The 23,555-nt window shown below is 34.3% G+C and overlaps 1 protein-coding gene and 1 long non-coding RNA gene across 2 annotated transcripts in view; one reads left to right on the forward strand and one right to left on the reverse strand.

The window, feature by feature from the left end:
• LOC147079917 (uncharacterized) overlaps nucleotides 1–5,791 on the forward strand; it is a 340,094-nt gene extending 334,303 nt beyond the window's left edge. Inside the window, exons 5-8 of the mRNA XM_085946969.1 lie at nucleotides 148–335; nucleotides 1,395–1,538; nucleotides 2,690–2,814; nucleotides 5,090–5,791. Of these exons, the coding sequence (XP_085803095.1) occupies nucleotides 148–335; nucleotides 1,395–1,538; nucleotides 2,690–2,814; nucleotides 5,090–5,181 (549 nt within the window). The 3' untranslated portion in view covers nucleotides 5,182–5,791. The remainder of the gene's footprint in view (nucleotides 1–147; nucleotides 336–1,394; nucleotides 1,539–2,689; nucleotides 2,815–5,089) is intronic.
• LOC147079918 (uncharacterized) overlaps nucleotides 1–23,555 on the reverse strand; it is a 183,545-nt gene that overhangs the window by 99,677 nt on the left and 60,313 nt on the right. The gene's annotated exons all lie outside the window — the stretch shown is intronic.

Consider the following 23,555-nt stretch of genomic DNA (forward strand, 5'->3'; position numbering starts at 1 on the left):
AGTGCATTGAACAGCCGCACGGCCCTCGATTTATTGGTGCCTGATGAGCCTGACACGAGGAAAAAGTTTTCATCCAAATACTGAGGCAGGTACCAACGCTTGCTTAAGTGTAAATATTATTATTGTACTTAACAATTTTATTTTTAGGTGATCCAACGTCGAGATGATTTGGGAGTCCCCGCAGAGAACTTCAACCGAGATTGGGCTGACTACAAGAACGGCTTCGGCGATCCAGCCAAGGAGTTCTGGCTTGGAAACGAAAATATCTATATGCTCACCAACAACGAAGACTATATGCTGCGAGTTGAACTTGAAGACTTCGAAGGAAATAAAAGGTAATGGATTATTATTTATGAAGAATATCTTTCATCGAATGCCATTATTGTGTTACAATGAAAAAAAATGTCTTGACCCGAATTAATACAAAGTAAAGTATTATTGGAAAAATGGTATTCGAACAATTATTTATCAGCTGTAGGATTTTTTCGTACTGTAGGCTCGTTATAGACAGAACAATATTTTTATTAATAAGATATTCTGTACTATTTCCCAGTTTTATATTTATTATTATTTGCACGTTATACCTACGTAGCAATGTATCATCGGTCCTTAAAGCAGAATGCAAAAACTCGCTGAAGTAAGCAACAAAGTAGGTTTGAAAATAAATGTAACAAATATGAAAGTCATGTTCAACTGCTTTGCGGGCCAAAAAGAGATCCTCATCAATGGCACTCAGCTCGAACAGGTGAAAAACTACATCTATCTGGGACAACAAGTGTCTGGATGTATATTTGATGAAATTGTTAGCAGAGTAAAGCTAGGCTGGAGTGCTTTTGGCCGCCTGAATAATGTCTTCAAAAGTGACCTCCCACTGTGCCTAAAGCGCAAAGTGTTCAACCAGTATGTGCTTCCTGTAGTCACATATGCGTGTGAAACATGGACCCTAAGTAAAAGAGAGATCTAGACACTTAGAGTAGCAGAACATGGTATGGAGAGGTGCATGCTGGCGCATAACGCGAAAGGACAAAAAGAGGAATGAATGGATAAGGAGACAGACAAGGGTTTGCGATATAACAGAGTTCACAAAAAACCTCAAATGGAAATGGGCTGGACACATAGCTCGAAGAAGGGACAATCGTTGGACAAATTTAGTCATACACAGGGCTCGAATGGACCGGAGCGCCGTTCCGGTTCATAACACATTAATTTCTATAAAATACTCTTAAAATTAGAAGGTTTTCGTGAAATTATCGAGCGCTCCGGTTCGTAAAATTGTCAAGCGGTGGTGTAGATTAATAAATTGTTCCAGATTATTCTATTTCATTTTACCACCATTGTATTACTATTCGCATAATATGTACATCGGTTGTCTAATCGTTATAAGTATGTTTCAGATACGCGCAGTATTCTCATTTCAAGATATATTCCGAGAGTGAATATTACAAACTGGAAATTGATGGTTACGAAGGCAATGCTGGCGATTCTTTGAACGACCCTTGGTATGGATCTAACAACAGTCCATTCTCAACGTACAACAGGTCATTATTTTTTAATCTTTAATTCATTACTATCAAAAAGTCCACAATCTTTGACCTTGCCGTATGCTAGTAACCTTTTGATACTAGTTACTACAATAAAATTTTCACAATAAGTTCAAGCCGTGCACGCACAAATAAAGGGCTGATAACCTCATACAATTTAATCTTTGTAAATAATTATTATGTACCTACTTCCATAATTTTGAAACACCTCAAAGTGGTTTTGATTTATTTTTATCAAGGTATTAACAATAGCTTACTCATGGCCCCCACAAGAGGGGGGCTGACAGGGTTCTAGCCTGGGGGCCCAGCGTGGCGGGTCGACCTGATAAGTGAAATAAACAAACATCACAAAGTTTCCCTAATGCGGAAAAAGTCGCCTGCGGCGCTAGTTTTTTGTAGGGTCTTTTAAAAACAACATTTTAAAATGTGTAGTTGTGTAATGCAATTTTTTAATACTGTGTGTCAATATTTGACAACTTACTCCATAATTCAAATGAATTTATTCAACAATACAAAAAAATCGCTAAAAATACACCGAATACCCATAATTGTACCCGAAACAACATTTAGAAAACGATTCTGTAAATAGTCCGACTGCCTTTAACCCTAGCGTTGGATAGGGGGCCCGCCAAAGATTCTGGCCTAGGGAGGAAGCCGCTTCAAGATATGGGGGCCATGAGCTGAGTACAAACCTTGATTCATAATATAGGTACGATTATAACTTGTCAGTATCTCTCCAAACATCACTTTTAACGTATTAGCACATGCTTATGGTGTTCCAAAAATATGTGTTCAATAAAAGAATTTTACATTCTTAAATCATGTATATTATTCGATAAATAAAAATAAGGGTGCTATAATTACTTTGCATTATTTTATTGTATCATAAATTATTGTAATGCTATAACAATAGCTCAATTTATAATATTTTTCTGAGATTTAATGGGTGAGTCGAACCGGGATACTGTCAACTTGTGTTCCTGGAAACCTTCCAAATACTTAGCAACTTATCACGCCGCGTGTTATCGTAAATGTTAATTAAAAATACAGCCGATTATGTAAAATTATAGTCAACCCATTATAGAAGATAAGCTTTATACTTATTATGTACTTCTGTTTCTAATCTGTATAATGCTTTTATTTTCCAGAGACAACGATCGATCATCACTCAATTGTGCTTCGATGCTGAAAGGAGGTTGGTGGTGGAAGTCATGCGGTAGAGGTCTAAATGGTCTCTATTTGCATGATCCTCAAGACCTCACTGCCAGACAAGGTAATGTGCCTATTACATAATAATATTTTATTATATAATATTATTATATACACCAGTGTGAATTATTTACTGTTGTGTGTTAAAATACTAGTGGTGAATGTATTGTAATGACAACGTAAACAATATTCCACTTTGGGTATCGGCTGTACGAAAAGGAATCATTGCAAATTTTTAATTTTCTTAAAAGTGTATTATTTTCAAATGCCTAAGTACCGTTGAGATAAAAAAAACTAATTTTAGAAAACAATTCCAGCAAATACGATAATGATTAGAGTTACCGCATGTATATGCACCGCGATTTGTGCACGGCCGTCTTCCTTGACGTTATTAACGTGTCGTGTAACGTGTAAGATTTTAGTGATACATTTCATTGTCCCGAAACGAATTTGCACGGTACTAGTGTAGCAACCATGCACCTTGGTGCCAGTGCTCGAAATTAAAAATTTTACAAACCGGAACGCTCAATATTTTTTCAAAAAAAAAGTGCAATATTCGATATAATAACTGTAGTACAAAAATATCTCAGTTTTACATAATGTACTTTATAAAACATTTTCATTACCACATTCGCCCGAATCAGTTGTTTGTGACAACAAAATATATAATAATATAAGTTTACGAAATCGTTGACAAAATCATAACATTAATATACAAATATAATATATATATAATGTATATGAATCTAATTGGAGTAGGAAACATAAAAATACATGAAATAATAGACAAACCAATACAATTTCCCATTGGTTTTGTCAGTATTTTGAATAAATTATAAATGTATAACTAAGTGTAGATGGAAACATGAGTAAGAAAGATACCTTGTCGTAATTGATTTTTGGGTTTTTACCAAGTGTACTTCTTCCTTCTTTCCTCGATATATTATAATATAGTTATTATGTTTGATTATGATATTATGGCCTCTGCACTGCAACTAGCCCGAAACGTCAAGAAAAGAAGGAAGAAGTCCATGCGGTGAAAACTCAAAAATCAATTACGATGACAAAACAACCGTGAAAGTCTCAAACAGCCTTTGAGATAGATGCAGACAAGACGCATGCTACTTTATTTAAAGCTCTGATTTTTAGTAAATTGGAAATATTTTGATAAAACTATTTTTTAATCAAATCAAAATCCAACATGTACGAAAAATCAAGAGCATCAAGCATCAAGAACACAGTATGAACATCATAATAAATTAATTTAATACAATTAGGTATTCAATGAATACACAAGTTTTACGAATGTAGCATTCTTTATTAAATATGCATACTTTTAAACAAACTTAGACATAGATTCTTTGACTAGCTATGGTGTGGTGATTTAGAATCAGGTTCACAAAATAAATAAAAGTGTTCCTTTGGTTCATCGAACTATCCAAATTATTTGTTTTTCTCATTGGTAGGAAGTTGAAATGGAGTGCCGCTGGTTTAAAATTATCTTGTTGCTTGATTCCGTATTTATTAATATTATTTACGGTACTGTTCGGTATTAAAATAGTTAATAGTAATTAAAATATGTATTAAAATTGACCAATAGTGAAAATTTGTCGCAATTAGTATGTCACCTCGTAGCATAGTGGTAATGCACGGATAGGGCGTAAACCTGGGAGATACAGGGTTCGATTACCCGTCGGGTTGGCTTACTTTTTTTCAAAAAAGATTTTTTCTATTGGTTATAATAATTATTCTCTCAGAAAGTGTTTTTCAAAATTATATATGTTCAATAATCAGAATGATATATTCTTAAATCTTGTGAATTATTCGTTGAATAAAAGAAATAGTTAATTATACCTACATAAGTTTATGATTGCCTAATACATTTTCCAGTGCATCGATAAGAATGTAGTGAATATTTGAAAAGTAGATTACATTATGATAATTTTATATTTCATTCACAAACAATCTACTTTATCTATGAGCTCTATTTTATGAGAGCCTAATACATTTTTTGGAGAAACATTATGTATGGGTTAATAGCATAATTTTAGATATTTTATAGATAAGCGAACATCTTTTGACTGCTATCCACTATGGATTGGATTAGGCAGAGTTTAATTAAATTTTAAAAACTAACAAACACTATCTACACACTATAGTCTTATTTTTTTTTTAAATAAGTATGTTTAGTGTGCAATATTTATATCGGATCTTAACAGCCGACCTCAACCCTTCGCTACTGCACTGTACAGATTCATTAAAACCGCTCATCAAATTCGACAGTACCTATGGGGTTTTATTGTTGAGATTTTGTTATACAATATTAGTTTTGTTTACAGGTATCGTTTGGTTCCGTTGGAGAGGGTGGGACTACACCCTGAAGAGAGCTTCCATGATGATTAAGCCGAAGGGACCACAGACGAATTCATAAATATAATTTGTTTAGTGACATCATCCATATTTTCGTCATGACAAATAATTACATGTAGGTACATTTTTATTCATGTAGGCATATCGAATATTAATTTATTTTTTCACATGGAAAAAAAATATTGACACTGTTGAGAAGCGCTGGTCGATATTCACCACCAAGTGGTTCCACTTTATAAACAGGCATAAATTATTTTACAGTTTAAATGATAAAATTTCAAAATGATTAATTCGTCCAACTTCAATTCAATTTCCGGTTAAATTTATTTATAATTTAACTACTAATTCGTTCAGTCAACGTTGTCAGGAATTTTTTAAAGGTTCAATCTTTCAGTTATTATCAATTAATCTCAAGGGTTGATGTAAATAATTTTAAACTTCTATAATATCTACTGTTGAAGTGTGGATACTGTAATCGGTTTTAGATAATATATCTAATGAAGGAATTACGTAAAATATACCTAAACACAATGTACGAAAAAATACATATTTTACAAAATTATTATCATTTACTTTTTGTCAAAGTAGTGCCCGTGCCTAAAGATGGGGATAATTGGGTATTCCAAAAATGGTTGAAGCCTTATTTAGTATTTAAATTTATAAAATATCACAAAACAAATAAATAAACAGTTGTATTGAATGTACCTATCGCAATTCCTGTCATTAGTCCTTCTGCATTAACAACCCCCCCCCCCCCTAAAATGTTACCATATTGGATTCAGTCCCTGTAATTTTCCAGTGCTTCTCAACATTGTAACCAAAAGAAATTATGGAGTTTTTTTCATCAAAAATCATTTTGCTGATGTTAATAGGTGTATGAAATAAAATTTGTGAGACTGTTCATGTTGTATGTTTTTATGCCTAAAACTATTTTTAGATATTATTTGCGTTAGGTCAGGTGTGATTTGATGGATGCTTAAACTTTCAAATGGTTCTTCCTTATTCATCATTTTTTATTGAAAATGTATGGAATAATTTTAATAAATTAGAGAGGCTTTGAAGGTAAACTAATTCAATATTTTTTAATATATAAAAAAAATATATCCGATGATTAGAAATTGTTTGATAAACCTACCATCAGCTGTTTTACATGTTTTAAATATTTACAATTTATTTATATATTATTATGTTAATTTAATGAGAATTGAACAAGCTGTGGCAGATATCTAAGATGAGAAGTAGTTGGTATATTTATTTTAAGATCTTGTATATAATAGAGATGTGTATAATTTTATGTATAAAACGTTCACTGTTTCATTCATATAAATATGTTCACGTAATATTTATGATAGACTCATTTATATAATTTTATAAACATTGTATTTTCTTTTGTTTAAATTTTTAAAAATTGATGCAAGAATTTTATCAAAGTAAAAAACTTCAGTAGGTTTGCATACTTTGTTTTCAGCTTATTTTATATTACAACTTCGGACATTTATATCGTTCACCATGTTTTGACAAAATAAATCGTGTTACACTATTTTGATGACACTATATAAATTATTATATACTAATACGTAGGTATAACTTCTAAATTTATCCTTATTAGTAATAAAATTATATGAAACCAGTGCTGTCATTCTAGGATTATTTTTATATTATTTTGAATACTTAGTTTATTATAAGAATTTTGGAAACCCATCAATAAAAAGCACCGTGTAGTATTTGAAAACTTAAAAAAATAAAAAAATATTTCTTTAAAATATATATCGATAAATAATATCGTATCTACCTATTTAATTTTTACACGAATCATTGCGTTCGAACATTTCAGCCCCTCCCCAGCCTACAATTCCATTTTTGGGCTCGAGAATGGCAGCACTTTGTAAAGTTATTTATTGTAAGGTGTTTTGATGTACTTATGTGATTCTTTTTGCGTTTTTGATATTTGGAAAAAAATCTTTAGACACGCTTAAGATACAATATATTAAAACCATCCATTTGTAGACGAAACCCGGTAGAAATAACCAGTTAAATATATTATGTGAAATTGAAGCTCCCTAAAAATGTAATAGGTACCTACTCCATAAAAAAAAGTTCTGACGAAAACATATCTATTATAAATTCATTCTCATTATCTAAAATTTACACCCCAATTTGTCATGATTTCAATAACATTTCTACGCATCATTCTTGTTTTAGGTATAATTGGTTAGTATTATGGAAATCATTATAAATTAGTTTTAACTTGTATAATAATATTTCATAATTAAACCACCATCAAAGAGCATCATAGATTGAAATAAATTAAATACAATGAAATTGAAACAAAATTCTATTATTAATTCCATGAAGATTTTCATATATTCCTTCATATATTTATGTTTCCTGTAAATGTTAGCTCACCAAAAACAATGCATTTTAATAATTTGGTTTTATTGTGACATATTATTTTAAAAACCTTAAGTATTCAGTTAATGCAAAATACTTGTGCGGTAACTACTTAATTGAAAAATAGAAAAAAATGTATATTTTTTAAGAAAAAAAACAATACCTTTTTGTCTTTACCCTGATAATTTAGGTACAGCCTAATTCACCTGGTAGATACAGGTTAAAGTGTCTTTTTAAAATCTAACACATCCAAAAATCTTTCTATATAAGTAAGAATCATTACCATTTTTCATATATTTTAAGATGAGTCATCGAAATATATCATGTATTATTATAGCCGTAGGTGAACAGAAATTTACACTATAGATATGTAAGTAATTTAACATGTTTGTATAAAGTTCACAATATATATATATTATTATAATAAAGTTACCTAATTCTTTAAAAGAAATTTTAAATTTGGTGTTTTCATTTCGACTTGTCACATTACCATTGCATCAGTCACATGATGTTTTGATATTTTAACCTCCAATCCATTTCCTTCCCCCAGTCATCAAGCATCGTCACAAAATCAAAGTAGAGTAGAATCCCGATATAATGAGTAGTCCATTGGGTCCAGCGGGTGAGGGGATATCTGTTAAAGCCGAAAGTCCGTTAAGTAAAAACACAAACAAAATTCTGTTTAATCAACTATTTTTTTTTATTCAACGAATAATTCACAAGATTTAAAAATGTGACATTCTAATTATTGGACATACATAATTTTGAAAACACTTCTGAGATATACATATATGAGGCCTCTAATTTCAAAAAGCCATAAGTCAACATTTGGTCAAAATCGCGAAAAAAATATGCACGTATTCTTTGTATAATTTTACACAATATGTATTGATCTATAAATTCCAAAACGCGACATAACCCTACGAAAAAAAAAATATTTTAAGTCTCGATTTATTACAAAAAGCGCTAAGTCCGTGTTTCATATTATTTAAAGCTTGGTTGATTTCGCGCGTGTTTAAGTCAACCAATAAGGGAACGTTTAATATTGAAAAGGGCGTCTCCCATGCTGTAGCATATTCTGGTAAACTCGTGACAGTGCCACGGAAATATGTGCCTTATGCGGAATAAAAATTAAAAAGTGAGGTACAAGTAGCGCTACGTCCAATTTTATTTTGCCTATATTTATTACATTTAAGTTTATCAGCTGAAACAAATTGCCATTTGGTTCTAATTTCGACATAGAATACAACGGAAAAAAATAATCTCACGTTAAAACAAATAATTGAAGCTTGAAAAATAAAAACGTTGTTTCCCGAAAATATTGAATTGTGGACTTGTCGCTTTTTGTAATTAGACGCCTCATATAACCAATAGAAAAAATCTTCTTTGAAAAAAATACGACATCCATCAGGATCGAACCTGCATCTCTCGGGTTTCGCGCCCATGCACATATACCACTATACTATAGGTATCATACTTAATTGCGACAAATTTTAGCTAATGGCCCTTAATAATCTCTGAAGCAGAGATTTTTTCTATTGGTTATATATTTTCAAAGTTAAGTGTTTTCAAAATAATGTATGTTCAAAATTCTGTTTATTCGTCTTCCGATGATATATCCAGACACATCCGTCGTGAAATGACGTTAATGTTCGATGTCGACACGCTTGATTTCGGGAATCCTGCTTTGAAAAATGAATCAAGTTTTGTTTGCACTTTTGAAGAATACTGTTTTTTTTATAATAAACTTTTTAATTACGAAAATGCGTGTTATATAGTTGAATTTCGTTATCTGGCAAATAGTCAATAAATGTTGATAGATCGTCGAGACTCGAGATGCGATCTTTTCACTGATCACTTTGTTTTTTGGCGTGTTGTTTCTTCTTCCTCGCTATCTTCATTTCCATCCTCATTTTCCAAGATCATAACTTCATCTTCTATTTCACTTTCCGTCATAACGTGATACCCAGGGTCACCATCGTCTACTTTTAACCATTGTAAACTTATTGAATGGAGTAATAAATTCATTCATTCACTTCCAGTAAACAAATTAAACTGCTATGCAGATGTGTGAATTAGCGGCCAGCGTTGCAAACGTTAGTGCTACGTTCAGTTTACGAGTAGGACGGCATTATGACACTTAGGCCTACCGCGCATGGACGATTACATTACCGGCCGGTAGCATTCGGACAATCGTTGGTTTGCTCGCGCATGATCCAAATTATTACCGGCCAGCATGTTTGAGCGCGCATGGCGTGATATAGATCGGAGGCAATGCGCGCGCACTGAAGATATGCTTCCGCACCGAAAAATGGCGGACGCAATATAAGAAACGTCAAAATGGATTTTGTAGAGCTTATATTATATAATATATAGAGGTTTTGTATAGATTATCAAACTGTTTTAAAATGTGGGTGTATATTATTAATTTATGAAGAAAGAAACTGAAAAAATGGGACTGGTACGCGCATGCAAAGCCAATAGGTACGCATCGATGAACTGTCAAGTCAAATGTGGCGGTTTGATGTATGCGTGCGCTACATACGACCGCGTCACTTGTGCGTGCATGTATGAGTGCACTCTCGGCCGGCCATGACTTGTCATGTGCGGGCTCTCATTTAAAAACATTGCCAATGGGACCCCGGCCGATTCAAATCGGTGTAAAATTTTGTGTCTGAACCACAGAAAAGAAAAATAAATAGAACTCTGATCCAAGGTCCTGCAAACGCTGCAAATTGAAGCAGGATTTTAGAAGTGTGCGTTAATAGGGTGGACGGACAAAAAATGACCTTCACAGCGCACACAGAGCCGCATCATTGATGTCTACTTTTTATTAGAAATATTTCATACGAAACAATATAATATTATAAATACATATTACTAATATTGGTGTTTTAACGCGTTTTTTAAATTAACATACTTTTCACACACAGTTATGAATATACTTTATAGAAATTGAAAAAAGGATGTTAATTGTATTTTGTAGTAAGTATATTTCTATGTTTGTACATTGTACAGAATAATTATGAAAAATATTAAATATAATTATTAAAACCTCATCAAACTTATACGTGACATAATATATAAGATTAAGTAATAACAAGATAAGTACATAAATATTTACATACAAAGGTAATTCTAAATAGGCATAACATTAATCGCATTTATAATTATATATTAACAGAAAATATCATTATATAACATATAAATCAAATATCAAGTTTTTTGACTATTCTGTCGCATGTATAATGGAAGATCTCTCTAAACATGGCATCATCACTTCCCTTCCGAATAAATATGGGTAGGTACAAAAATAAATTTTAAATAATTGCTTACTTGATGACAAAACGGTATCTAAATACACTACATTAACGGTGAGCAATAATTAATAACTGAAACATTTAATCACTTGATTTTATTTTTTTTATTTTATAATTAAAATGAATATTGACAGTAAATAAATGCACATTTACCTATGCATATTGCATATGCAACAATAAATCATTATGATAAGCGAAAACAGTTATCCCTAATTGATTATTATACATATTGTCTAATATTCCCTGTCTGAAATGCGGCCCTGTTATTCAAACAAAATACACACATTATATGCATTACAGTGGTGTGCGTCGCACTCGTCAATAACGTTTGTGCGTGAACGTCAAATGCCATGCAGAAAATAAATTTTAATGCATGTTACGATATTGACATAAATATTCAAAATAACAATAAAAATATGCTTACTTGTGAAATGTAGTTGCACTATTTGTTTTATTTTTCATATTTGTATCATTACCACAACTTTTTACTGAGCAGATTGCTATTTTCAATTTTAAATGAACATAAAACCGACAGTAGTTGTCAGGGCAACGCACAAGTTTAGAATAACGTTTTATTAACACGCGTTTAATGTTATCCTTACCCGAGATCGGTTGCCTGCGTAGCCTTACCAGTTGGGTATTTCAGTTCCCATTATTTCTGAGTTCCCTGGTCTGAACACAGATTTTCAATTCGGCCGTTCGCTCGATCGTCCATGCGCGGGGTTGCATTGGAATACGATGGTTACAACTCCTCGATTGTTGACCGTACGATCAGGTACGGCTCTAGTAAAGGAGCAAAGTGTGCAGTGCACTCCCGTCATAGATTAAATAAAAATATATAGGTAATATAAAACCCCCATGTATTCAGAAAAATGCGATATCGAAAACTTATGCGAAATCACTCATTTTAAATTCCGCGCGTTTTCGAACAATGGTGACGCAAGCGTTTCAACACTTCGCCTCAGCCACCCATACACACAAATGTCGAAAAAACAATGTCGATGAGACGCGACCAATACACACGTAATAATTCCATCGATGCAGGAGCATTATTCGAAGTGTTCCTTGAATTTACGCACATTTTTCACGCATACATTTATAGCGGACAACCACAGCGACAAAAGAAATGAAGCTTGTAGAATCAAAATCACCAAAGTTCTATAAGACTACATGAGTCTTCGTTGGAAACGATGTTTTTCATATTCTTTTCATTTCAAGTACAGTGCACCGGCCGAAAGCACACACACATAAGCTAGTCATTTGGACTTTATACACAAACCTCACAAACCAATATGAATATTCCTACATATAACTCAGGCGACGCGTCGAGGTACAGTTGGAAGCCTAATTATTTTAATGAAATGACGAACTTCATGTCGATGCATATTGTGTCAAAAATATAATCATATTCACGACTGTTAGTTTGGTTGATATAGTCTATGGGTTGATCGTTCGACAGTTGGGTTTATAATATAGATTTAATAGTATTTACAATGAGTACCGTGTATTCAGTTGCATATATTAAGGACAATCGTCACGATTTTTCCAAACGAATTGATATTAAAGTGGCAGGCCGTCCTTTGCCATGTATAAATTTAATTCAAAAGTGTACAGTGAAATCGAAGATTGTTAATCGGAAATTTAATGTGCAAATGTACTCAAAAACACAATGGCTTTGCGGATGTAATATTCTTAATACCCTATTTTGTTTTCCGTGTCTGTTGTTCGGCGGAGATGTTAACTGGACGGTCCATGGGATTCAAGACTTGGTCCACCTGTCAGTAAAAATCAAAAAACACAGTGGTTCAGAAAAACATATTTTAAATGAAATGCAACTTGCAGTCTTGGGAGAAATAGATATACGTTCACAATTGGATGCAGGGTACCGTTTATCTGTGAAACAATTTAACGAACGTGTTGACAAAAATCGTTATATTTTATCCAGATTGATTGACTGTGTGAAGTTCTGTGGTGCATTTGAATTAGCTCTTAGAGGACATGATGAATCTGCAGATTCAAATAATCCAGGTGTTTACCGAGGGCTTATTGACTTTGTCTCGGAAATTGACATAGCCATGAAACAGCATTTGGAGAGCAATAGTGTTTTTAAGGGTACGTCAAAAACGATTCAAAATGACATTTTAGATTCGATTCTAGAGGTGTGCCGTAACGAAATTAAAAATGAAATATCACAAAGCAAGTTTGTAGCTATACAAGCAGATGAAACAACGGACATATCTACTACAGAACAACTTGTTTTGGTCATAAGGTATGAACTACGCGGACAGATACATGAACGATTCTGGAAATTTATGACGCCGAAAAACCACACTGCGGCAGGTATTGCATCTGAAATTTTGAAAGAACTAGAAGTTCTCGACATTAAACAAGCACAACTAATTGGCCAGAGTTATGACGGCGCATCCGTGATGAGTGGCCGATTAGGTGGTGTACAGGCTTTGATAAAAGCTTCGTATCCACACGCACACTTCATACATTGTTATGCACACCAATTGAATTTGATAATGGAAAGAAGTGTTTCAGCTAACACCATAGTCCGAAACTTTTTTGCTAATTTACGAGCGTTTCCAATTTTTTTTTCGAGGTCTGCGAAGCGAACTGATATCTTGAAAGAAATAGTTCATAGAAAAATACCAGCAGCACCAACAACGAGGTGGAATTTCAATATAAGAACAGTTACTGTTGTGCATACTTATCGCGATCAGTTAAAAGAGTGCATGGAACACATTTTAGAATCTGAAAATTTAGACGCCGATACCATTAATCAAGCTGGAATGTTGTTACGGTATTTAAACGAAGACAATTTTAACTATTGGTTAGATTTCTTTGCCAAAATTATGCCAAACTGTGATATACTTTTTAAACAACTTCAATCGAGGTCAAAGGACGTGTTGGAGATAAATATGGACATTGAACACTTTACGCGTGCTATACAATGTATTCGTCAAAATAATCATATGTCACAAATTCAACCATCGAAAAAACGTCGTCCCAATGATTTACCTCATTCTGTAATATGCAATGAAGTATGCGACATTATAGTGAACCAAGCGAAAGATCGTTTCGAATATAAAGGTCATTTAGTAATAGCCAAATTGTTTTTTAGTGAAAAGTTCCGGGATTATCATACAAATTTTCCAACTACAGATTTTAATACGGTAACCACATTATACGACATTATTGACAAATTTAAACTTAAAAATGAACTAATAGTCTTATACAGTAGAGAAGATTTCTACGTTACTGATGGAGCATTGTCGATACTTCAACTTTTCACTAATAATAATTTACTGGAAGTATTTAGTGAAAGTGTTACCCTATTAAAAATAATTTGTACAATTCCGATGACTTCAGTGGAAAGTGAGCGTTGTTTCTCAACTTTAAAGAGGGTTAAGTCATTTTTGAGAAATACCATGTCTCAAGGCAGGCTAAATGCTCTTGCGATGCTTAGTATAGAAAAACAATTGATATCGTCAATACCAGACTTTAATATTCGTGTTATTGACGTGTTTTCAAAATCCAAGGATCGGAGGATGGACTTCTTGCATAAATAGGTGAGTCTTTTTTGCACTCCCTCATGTTCTTGTCACCGGCCGCCACTGCGTACGATAGGAAATCGTTCATGCGCGGTAGGCCTTAGATTTAAACATGTAAGTATATATAACATTAAGAAGATGTGTTTAATAATTTTCACATTTGACCGGATGTAGATTTGAAAATATGACCCGCCAAATAATTGTTCGAACTTAGTTTGTTACAAATAAAGAGGTTGGGCGGTGCCTAATCTAGTATTTTTTAATCTATTTGTTTGCAAAGTTTAAGATAATCCTACTTAATAAATCAGTGAAGTACCCAGGGCGGGGGGGCAAGAGGCCTTGGCACCTTGCGCCTTGCGCATAATATGTCCAGCATGGTCGCTGGACGGTTCAACGGTTACCGCCACTATGCCTCCAATTTAATAAAAACTAGGAGTAACTGTACAAATTTGTCGCCGTGTATTGTAAAAATATGTAAAAATGGTACTGTTCGGTTATACCGGAGGCAGCGGAAAACGCATTTTGAAAATAGCCGATAAACTGGATTATTTGTTAGGTTAACCTAACCAAACCTAACCTAACCCAACCTAACCGAACCTAAACTAACCCAAACTAACAAATAATCCAGTTTATCGGCTATTTTCAAAATGCGTTTTCCGCTGCCTCCGGTATAACCGAACAGTACCGTAAAAATAATTATATGAAGAAGAAAAAGAGCCTATGGGACTCATGTACATTCTCCTCCTTGGGCTCCCCCCAATATTAAATCCTGAGTGCGCCACTATAATAAATGACATACAATTAACCATAACCAAACTAACACGTCTAATAATAATTAGTGTAATATTGTGTCTCATCGATTTCAGTAATCTGAAGTCCCGGTTAGTTAAAAAATCAAACCGATTCTGCCTACACAACGTGCAATTTTAATAATAATTTTTACCATAATCAATTATTAGCCTTTTACAAATACTTACTTCTCATGTTATTGTGGTAATAATAATAATTAATACCGGATCCATTTTAGTCGGCTCTCAAATCTAAACTCGCCTCGTGTGCTGCACAGCCATAAATCAAACCTTCCGAGAACGGCGATCCTGTGTTGCTTGTGATGACCGCGCACATCTACCTAACGACAGTCGCGCGTACCCTTCGAAACGTATATATTATGTTTGAATGCGGCGATCGGCGAACCGGTATAGGAATAACCAATTCGTAGGTGTTTGTATACGACCTCGCGTCTTCGACTCGGAGCCCGAGGAGCATGCGATTTTTCGATTGCAACAGCAGATGTTTTTTTCAAACGAAACAGTTGTATTCGACCCATCTGCGGAGCTCTGTTTGGAAACGTGTGTTTTGTGAATAACGATGACGTCACATCGACGTATTTAACACGTTGTAGGCGAGACGAGTTTTGATGTGAGAGCCGAATTAGGGGAGTTATCGGTATGAACCTAACAAACTTGCAGCTATTTTTAAGTTTTAATACAAACAAGACAGTATTCTAATACTATGTCTTCCTAAGAGCGGTACTTTGCCTAGGAACCTCAATGCGTTCCTATAATTGCTGACACAAATTAAAGTTAAAATGGTCTTCTTCGTATCTTGCCATCCCCTAACGGAGGTCGGTCACCATCGGAGCGATCTTTGCCTTATCATCTGCTATCCGGAACAGTTCAATAGAGCTGCACTCGTACCAATCACTGAGATTCTTAAGCCACCAAATGTAGCGTCGTCCTCTGCTACGCTTACCACTGATCTTTCCTTGAATGATAATCTGGAGAATACTGTACTTTTGTCCCCCCATAAAGTGACTAAGGTATTGTAGTTATCTTGTTTTGATACTACGCAGAACTTCTCGGTTCTTTCCCATTCGATCGAGAACTTTAACATTTGTCACTCTGTCAGTTCAAGTTCAAGTTTTTGAGAATGCGTCTGTAGAGCCACATCTCGAAAGCCTTAACTCTCCGTGACATCTCTTGATTTAGCGTTATACCTCCATACCATAAAAAAGAATTGAGAGAACATAACGACGAATCATACGCAGTCACAGAACTAGGTTAAGGTCTCGATTGCTAAGGAGGCATCTCATTTTAAGAAAGGCACTCCTTGCGACCTCAGTTACAGTTTTTATTTCCTGAGGCTGGTCCCATTTCTCATAGACCCATGTTAGTAAATATGTATGTATAGTGGGCAATGACATTATTAATGGACGACGCACTCAATACAGTAGCTAGCAAGTAAATTCGCGCATTCGCAGGTATAAGTAGACGTCACGCAATTTCCATTATGCGATATCACGCATCGGGAATTTATAGCAATATGACTTTTATTGTAATGGCGTTAGAGCAGTGTTTCTAATGTCAATGTTCATTTGAGCGAACCCGTTCGAACCGAACCATTCGGCAGACCCAACAAAAAGCATCAGGAATTTATAGCAATATCACCTTTATTGTAATGGCGTTAGAACAGATTATGTCATTCGGCAGACCCGACAATAAAGTGAGTGTCATTTTCTTTTCCAGATGATTCGTCCATATTAATGCCATTGATAGTGGGTCGCACGTTCAATCGATTCGCTGCTAATAACAAAACTTGTGTTGGTGTTGGTTATAAGTATGTAAAAATTATAATTTTTCTTTTTTATGCATAACACGTATAGTGACGTATTTAAATTAGAATTCTTAGTAGTTGCCAGTAAAACATTTTCTTTTAATTTCCCACATTTTCTATGGGTGTTCGGTTACAAAGTCGACGTTTGCAGGTTCGAATCCCGCATCTGAGAAATTCACATTTTTTCAATTGTTATGTATCTGTAACTCCCCTCTCTATGCTACCTCCCCGATGAAAATAAATTGTCTTTTGTTGAATTCATCAACACCCTAAGCTACTAATTAATACCATTGTTAAGAATATTCGATCGGTGAGATTTTGACTATTGCAGTGTACCTACTCAATATTATATTATTGATCAACCCCGATTTATCCATCCTATCTAGCTGTGTTACTACACATATATAAACCCTTGTACATGAACTATGCGTCACTAATATTACTTACTTACTATTTCATATGTATACTATTGTAAATGATTCTAATATCATTCAACTCGGACCATTCAACTAGTTCAAACGTAACTCAGCTCTGCTCACCGAGTTGTTTCACTGGGGATCGAACTCTCCCTTTCGAAGTTCTTTCCCTTATATTTATACACCATGTAATTAAATGTAAATTGACGAATTGACGAATAAACATATCTGAAGTTTAACCAGAGTGTTGGAGCAGACCTTTTTTGAGTTTCACCACTCCAGCTTCGTTCCGGGACCTAATAGTTTCTCCAGCTCCGCTCCAGGGTCTGCTCCGTTCCGGGTTAAAAGTTTTATTAGGTGTTATATTATGTACATATATAGAAATGCTAAAAAAAATAAAAATGAGTACTTTTAAAATAAAGTTTAGTATTCGTACTTTTCATGATTAATTCTATTAAACAAAATTCCGTCATCAAATCGTCTTTCATTATCTGCCTCTTCTGTCAAAAAAGTGAAGTTATATATCGCTCGGCAGTGTTGCCGTATTTCAAATAATTCCAGTGTTCAAGTGTCAAATATAATATTTTCATCGGATTATAGGACGAAAATTTAATAATTAAAAAAACATCCGGAGCAGTGGAGCACTACAAATTTTCGGTGCCCCGGCTCCGCTCCTGCTCCGGGTAAAACCCCATTGCTCCACTGCTCCATGATCCTGCTCCGAGCTCCGCTCCAACGCTCTGAGTTTAACATACATCGAGTCTTATTACTGACATACATCTTCCACTGGACCACGTGAAGGATCGGGGCTCGTTGGTAAGGATTTCCGTTGCCGAAAACATAACACAATGTATGTTCAAATTCATGGTGGGAACATGGGTTTAGTAATTTGAGCCATTGCGTAACGTCAATTTCTTATAAATAAAAAAACTGTCGAGTAACTTCTTATGGGTACATCCAAGATTAACGGAGCCCAAATCAAGTCTCTTCAAATCTCCTCGGTGTCGAATTAATAAGGTAAAGTCGCCAAATACCGTCCCCCATTTGTTTCACGCATTTGCAAGCTTATTTTGATATATAGATATTTGAATTGATCTTAGATAATATGTATAATATGTATACTACTGGTTAGCAGTGGCGAAGGGTGGAGGTAGGATGTTAAGATCCGCCATAAATAGTGCACACTAAGCTTTGTCAGTCATACGTATTTGTTTTCATTGAATTAAGATTACAATTTACAGAGAGTGTTGGTTAGTTTTTAAAATTCAATTAAACCCTGCGAAACCAAACCATAATAGATAATAGTCAACAAATACTTGTCTACCTAGAAAATATCTTAAATTATGCAATTTAATTATATATAACTTTGGATATTATTTTATCGATAGAATAATATTTTTTATCTATTATAGTTTGGTTTAGGCAGGGCTTAATGAATTTAAAAAATGAACCAACAATGTGTGTAATATTATGTATTCTTAATCCAACAAAAACAAATAAGAATGCATGAAAAAGTGTGCACAATTTTATCGTATCTCCCAAATATAACAAAACTATCGTGGTTTGGTTTAGGCAGGGTTTAATTGATTTTTAAAAACTTACCAACAATCTTAATTCAATAAAAACAAATACATATGCCTAATGAAGTTTAATGTGCACTATTTATGGCGGGCCTTAACAGCCTACCTCCACCCTTCGCTACTGCTGGTTAGTTAGAACAATGCAGAATAAAAAAGAGCGATTTAATAAAAAGTGGCATTTTTTGTTACTTCTCTAACACCTATCTAAATATTTGAAAAAACTTGTAATGATGAATGAAAGTTAAAATATAATCAATGATATTTAAAATAAGAGTGTGTGTATGCAATAGTTGCATAAATAAGTGTGTCTAACCATTTCCAGACATTTTGATTATCAGAGAACATTTTGTGTAATATTTAAATTTCGTCATTATATTTATTTTTGTCTTCTTCATCCGTTGAAACAAGACAAATTATCACTTCCATTATAGATCCACCATTTTAACCCATAGCTTACGGGCCGCACAAAATTGTGTTTTTGCTAATTACTTTTCAAATGCAAATTAACACGGTAATTACAAAATTAATTAAAAGGGCCCGTAAGCTGAGTGGGGGCGCTAACATTTAATATGTTATTATTATCATGTCATACTTTTAACACTGAGATTCGCTTAATTCACACCTGACTTATATATAATTAAACACCTGACGATTTAGGTTGATTTTCCAGTCACGCTGAACGTCGGCGCTGTCGATGATCGCGTAGCTGCTAGGCGCTGACTGTCAGCCCAGACTCGGTTTTGTCTCGTTCCGATCGCCGCACAGTCTATAAATAATCACGACTCATCGTAGACGAACATGCCCGTGTACATCACAAAAATCATCCTGAACTACCTGAGCGGTCGAGCGCTTTTTGCAGTAGTCAAGCGGGAGAATTCATCTCACCGCACTATCGATGCAAGGGTACCACAGGGTAGTTTGATGGGGCCCAGGCTCGTCAATCATTTCATAAGTGATATGCCAAACCCCGCCAACTGCACACTGGCGCTATACGCAGATGACACAGCCATCCTTTCCACCAGCCGCCAGACTGACACGGCGATTAGGAACTTAGAAAAGGGCACTCGACAGCTAACTGATTATTTCAGTCGCTGGAGACTTAAAGTTAACGCGGATAAGACGGAGGCGATTCTCTTCTCGCGGAGCCAAAAATCTTATAAAGGAAAAATTACTTTATGTGACATCCCCTGTTCATTCAGTAACACTGTGAAATATCTCGGGATATACCTTCACCATAGATTGAATTGGACACCTCACTTATTAGAAGCCAGGCGAAAAGTCTTTATGGCGATGGGGGTTTTTAGACCCATCTTCAACCGTAGAAGTTGTCTCTCCGAAGAAAACAAAAAGGCACTATATAGCATGGTTATTAAACCAACCATGCTGTATGCATCCCCAATTTGGACTACTGACATCACCAAATCCAATTTAAAGATGCTGCAAACAATAGAGAACAGATGCCTTCGAATCGTCTAAGAACTCAAGCCTCACCATAGCATCAAACACATCAATGCAAAACACGATGGAATCGACATTGCCGAAACCATTATTAAATACAGAGAGACATTCTAGAATAGACTGACAGAAGGGCCTCATAAACAACCTACACTATTTGCCAACAAAATTCAAAATTTTAAGTACAAGCGCAAGGAAGCTAGGCTCCGTCATAAGATGATGCCCCCTGACTCTCCAAATCCTGATGATCCACCCCCTCCTCACATAATTACAGGTACCTCTTCACAGCGGATGGGGTCGGCAGTACTCTAACCCCACCGGATCCCTTCCAGGGTCTAGCGGTAGAGGTAAAAGAATGTTTGGAAGCCCTAAGAGTTAAACTAGGTAGCTTTAGAATGTACTCGTACATCAGAATGAAACTCAGGCTCAAAGCCCAGGTGAGAGCTAAATTTGTAGAAAACAGAAAACGGGGTATACCCCCTAGGGACTGGGCGAACATCTATGATGTTATAAAATGATCCACACAAGATCATATTTTCAAGCCGAGCATCCCGCTAAAGGATGAACTTTTTGTTTATTGGACCCATAAAGACAATATTCGGAAGAGGGTTTTTCTTAACTGTTTTCCTTCGAAAGACTTGTTTGAAAAGCGAAGGTAAATGTAAATTCAACAGGTCAATACTTAGCTAGATTACATGCGGGAAAGGGCATTAATGTAATCACAAGACCCAACCCTCGAAATAATAGTCAGGAAACCGAGGTCTGCCTCTCAGACCCACAAGGTCTCAGTTCAAAGAAAAGGTAGGGGGGGAAAAAATGACTACACTCATCGTGATGCACTTTCAGCGTGACACTGCAACACAGTGTAACGCTCACTGGCAGTGAAGACGCTTCAGCGCCGCGTAATGAGCGGGGTTGACGCGCGGCGCGTACGGTCGCGCACGATCAGCGCCGAAGCTGCTCAGCGCTGAGCTATCGTTTCTATTAGAAAACGCTAGATTGTGATAATACATATTCACCGATCGGCGCCGACAGTCAGCGTGACTGGAAAATCATATATTTATAGTATCGTATTTTTAAAGAAAACATTTCTGTAGTTATCGTTCATTTATTTTAACAGAAAAATAAATTTAAAAAAATCTTTGGATTTTGTATTTTTTTATTGTTAAAATATATTTAACCTTCATATGAGAGGATATCTCCAAATACATTGTTTAATTTTATATGACAAGAGTCCCTTGACATTTAGTCACTATTTGAAGACCTACACAGTTAAATATTTAAAAATAAATGAGATCTTCTTAACTATTATTTACGGATGCAACTAATTTAAGATTGCACTCAATATGGACTTTTCACACTAAGAATATATTATTTAAAATTACAATATGTATTGATAAACATTTAATTAATTAATCGAAATATCAGAAAATTGGATAACAGATATTACAAACTGAGACAATTTAGGATCCAGTGCAAAACTGATGTATGTAGAAAAGCACACTTTATACATTCTTGTTATATGCAAACATATTGCAGAAAAATAATATACAATATTGAATTTTATTAATACAGTCGAACTCGGTTATTACGATCACGGAAATAGCGATATGTCGGATGTCATGAGGAAACATTCGTTGACATTTTAGTTTATGATTTTCTCCATACATTTATTCACTTTTATAACAAGCTACTTATCGGGTATAGGTACCGAACAAAAATATCATCAAAAATTTTCTTAAAACTGTTAATGTGTCGATCGTTTAAAAGTTTCAAAGTACCTAATTGGTGTGTTCACCGACAATATTGAAAAAGTATCCACGCATATGGTTGAAATTGCATGTAAAAAATCCAAGCTTTGTGAAGTCAGTAGGTACCTACCAACGTTCAGTACAATAAACAACTTCTTTTGTAGTTTATGAATGCCTTGTTTCGGGGATTTTTACGATGGTTTTCAGATTTTTTATGTTCTATGCTTAAATAGAATGTGGCTCGAAAAATGTTATATAACGATATAACAGGTAATGCTTATAACGAGCAAATTAAGTCGGTCCCATCTTCCTCATAATAACCAAGTTTGACTGTATTTTTTTTTTCTTTTGAGAAAAAACTTATTTGACACTGGCCTAAACTTAAGTCAAAATAAGTGCACACTGCAAAACAATGTTTCCATGGTCTCTATACTATCAAGATACAAGATACAACATTAAAATGAGAAAATAAATATAATATTATAGTAAATAAATACAATCAAAACAATTATGAAATGAATACTTATTATGGAAAGACTGACTTATGTACACGCTCTAGTAGCCGTAGGATAATATTATCTACTACAATAAATATCAAGTATTTCTAGGAAAAGGAAGCATCATACAAAATATATTTTTCCATCTTCCTTGTAAATAGGTAATTTTAACCTAATCTAACCCAAATTTTATTATTACAGGTACACACGTTAATGGCACATATTATATCTGTCTCTCACTTTTTTCTTTTCCGCTGAAAAGACTGAAGACTAGAGCTATTCAATACATTTTATCAAATGCATTACAGTAGATATACATTTATACAGTAACAAAATTGGAAACAGAAAACATCATGCATGAGCAGGTGAGGCGGTCGCGTCGTCAGAGAGGACCAATATCTTAAATAGATGCTTATTTTTCACATGTCGATCACTGAATAAAAATACTTACAACATTAATATTGCTGTACTTTTAACACACAATGTGGTCGCACAAACGGGCATCCATAACTGTACACGTTTCACAAGGAAGTCTCCAAACCTATCAATGCATTGATAAATACTTTATTTTTTGAAAATTATTATCGCAATGGAATTGACACCACATTTATTCTTAAATGACAATAATAAAAATATATACTAGTAATAAAATATACCTACTAGTAAGGATAATGGAATGTTTTTTTTTTTGTTATTTACTACTTATATCAATAAATTATATTTTTTTTAATGAAGAAAAAAGCTTTATAATACCTATTATTGGTTAATCGTTCATCAAATCTGACTGAAAAAGCAAAGGCTATTCATGGTGAGAGGCTTATGATTAATATGTCAAAATGACTTGTTGCCTTATTT

The sequence above is a fragment of the Rhyacophila brunnea genome, unplaced genomic scaffold (genome assembly GCF_057557595.1).
Source record: "Rhyacophila brunnea isolate RB1 unplaced genomic scaffold, BYU_Rbru_1.0 scaffold_1, whole genome shotgun sequence".
In the NCBI taxonomy this organism is placed as follows: domain Eukaryota; kingdom Metazoa; phylum Arthropoda; class Insecta; order Trichoptera; family Rhyacophilidae; genus Rhyacophila; species Rhyacophila brunnea.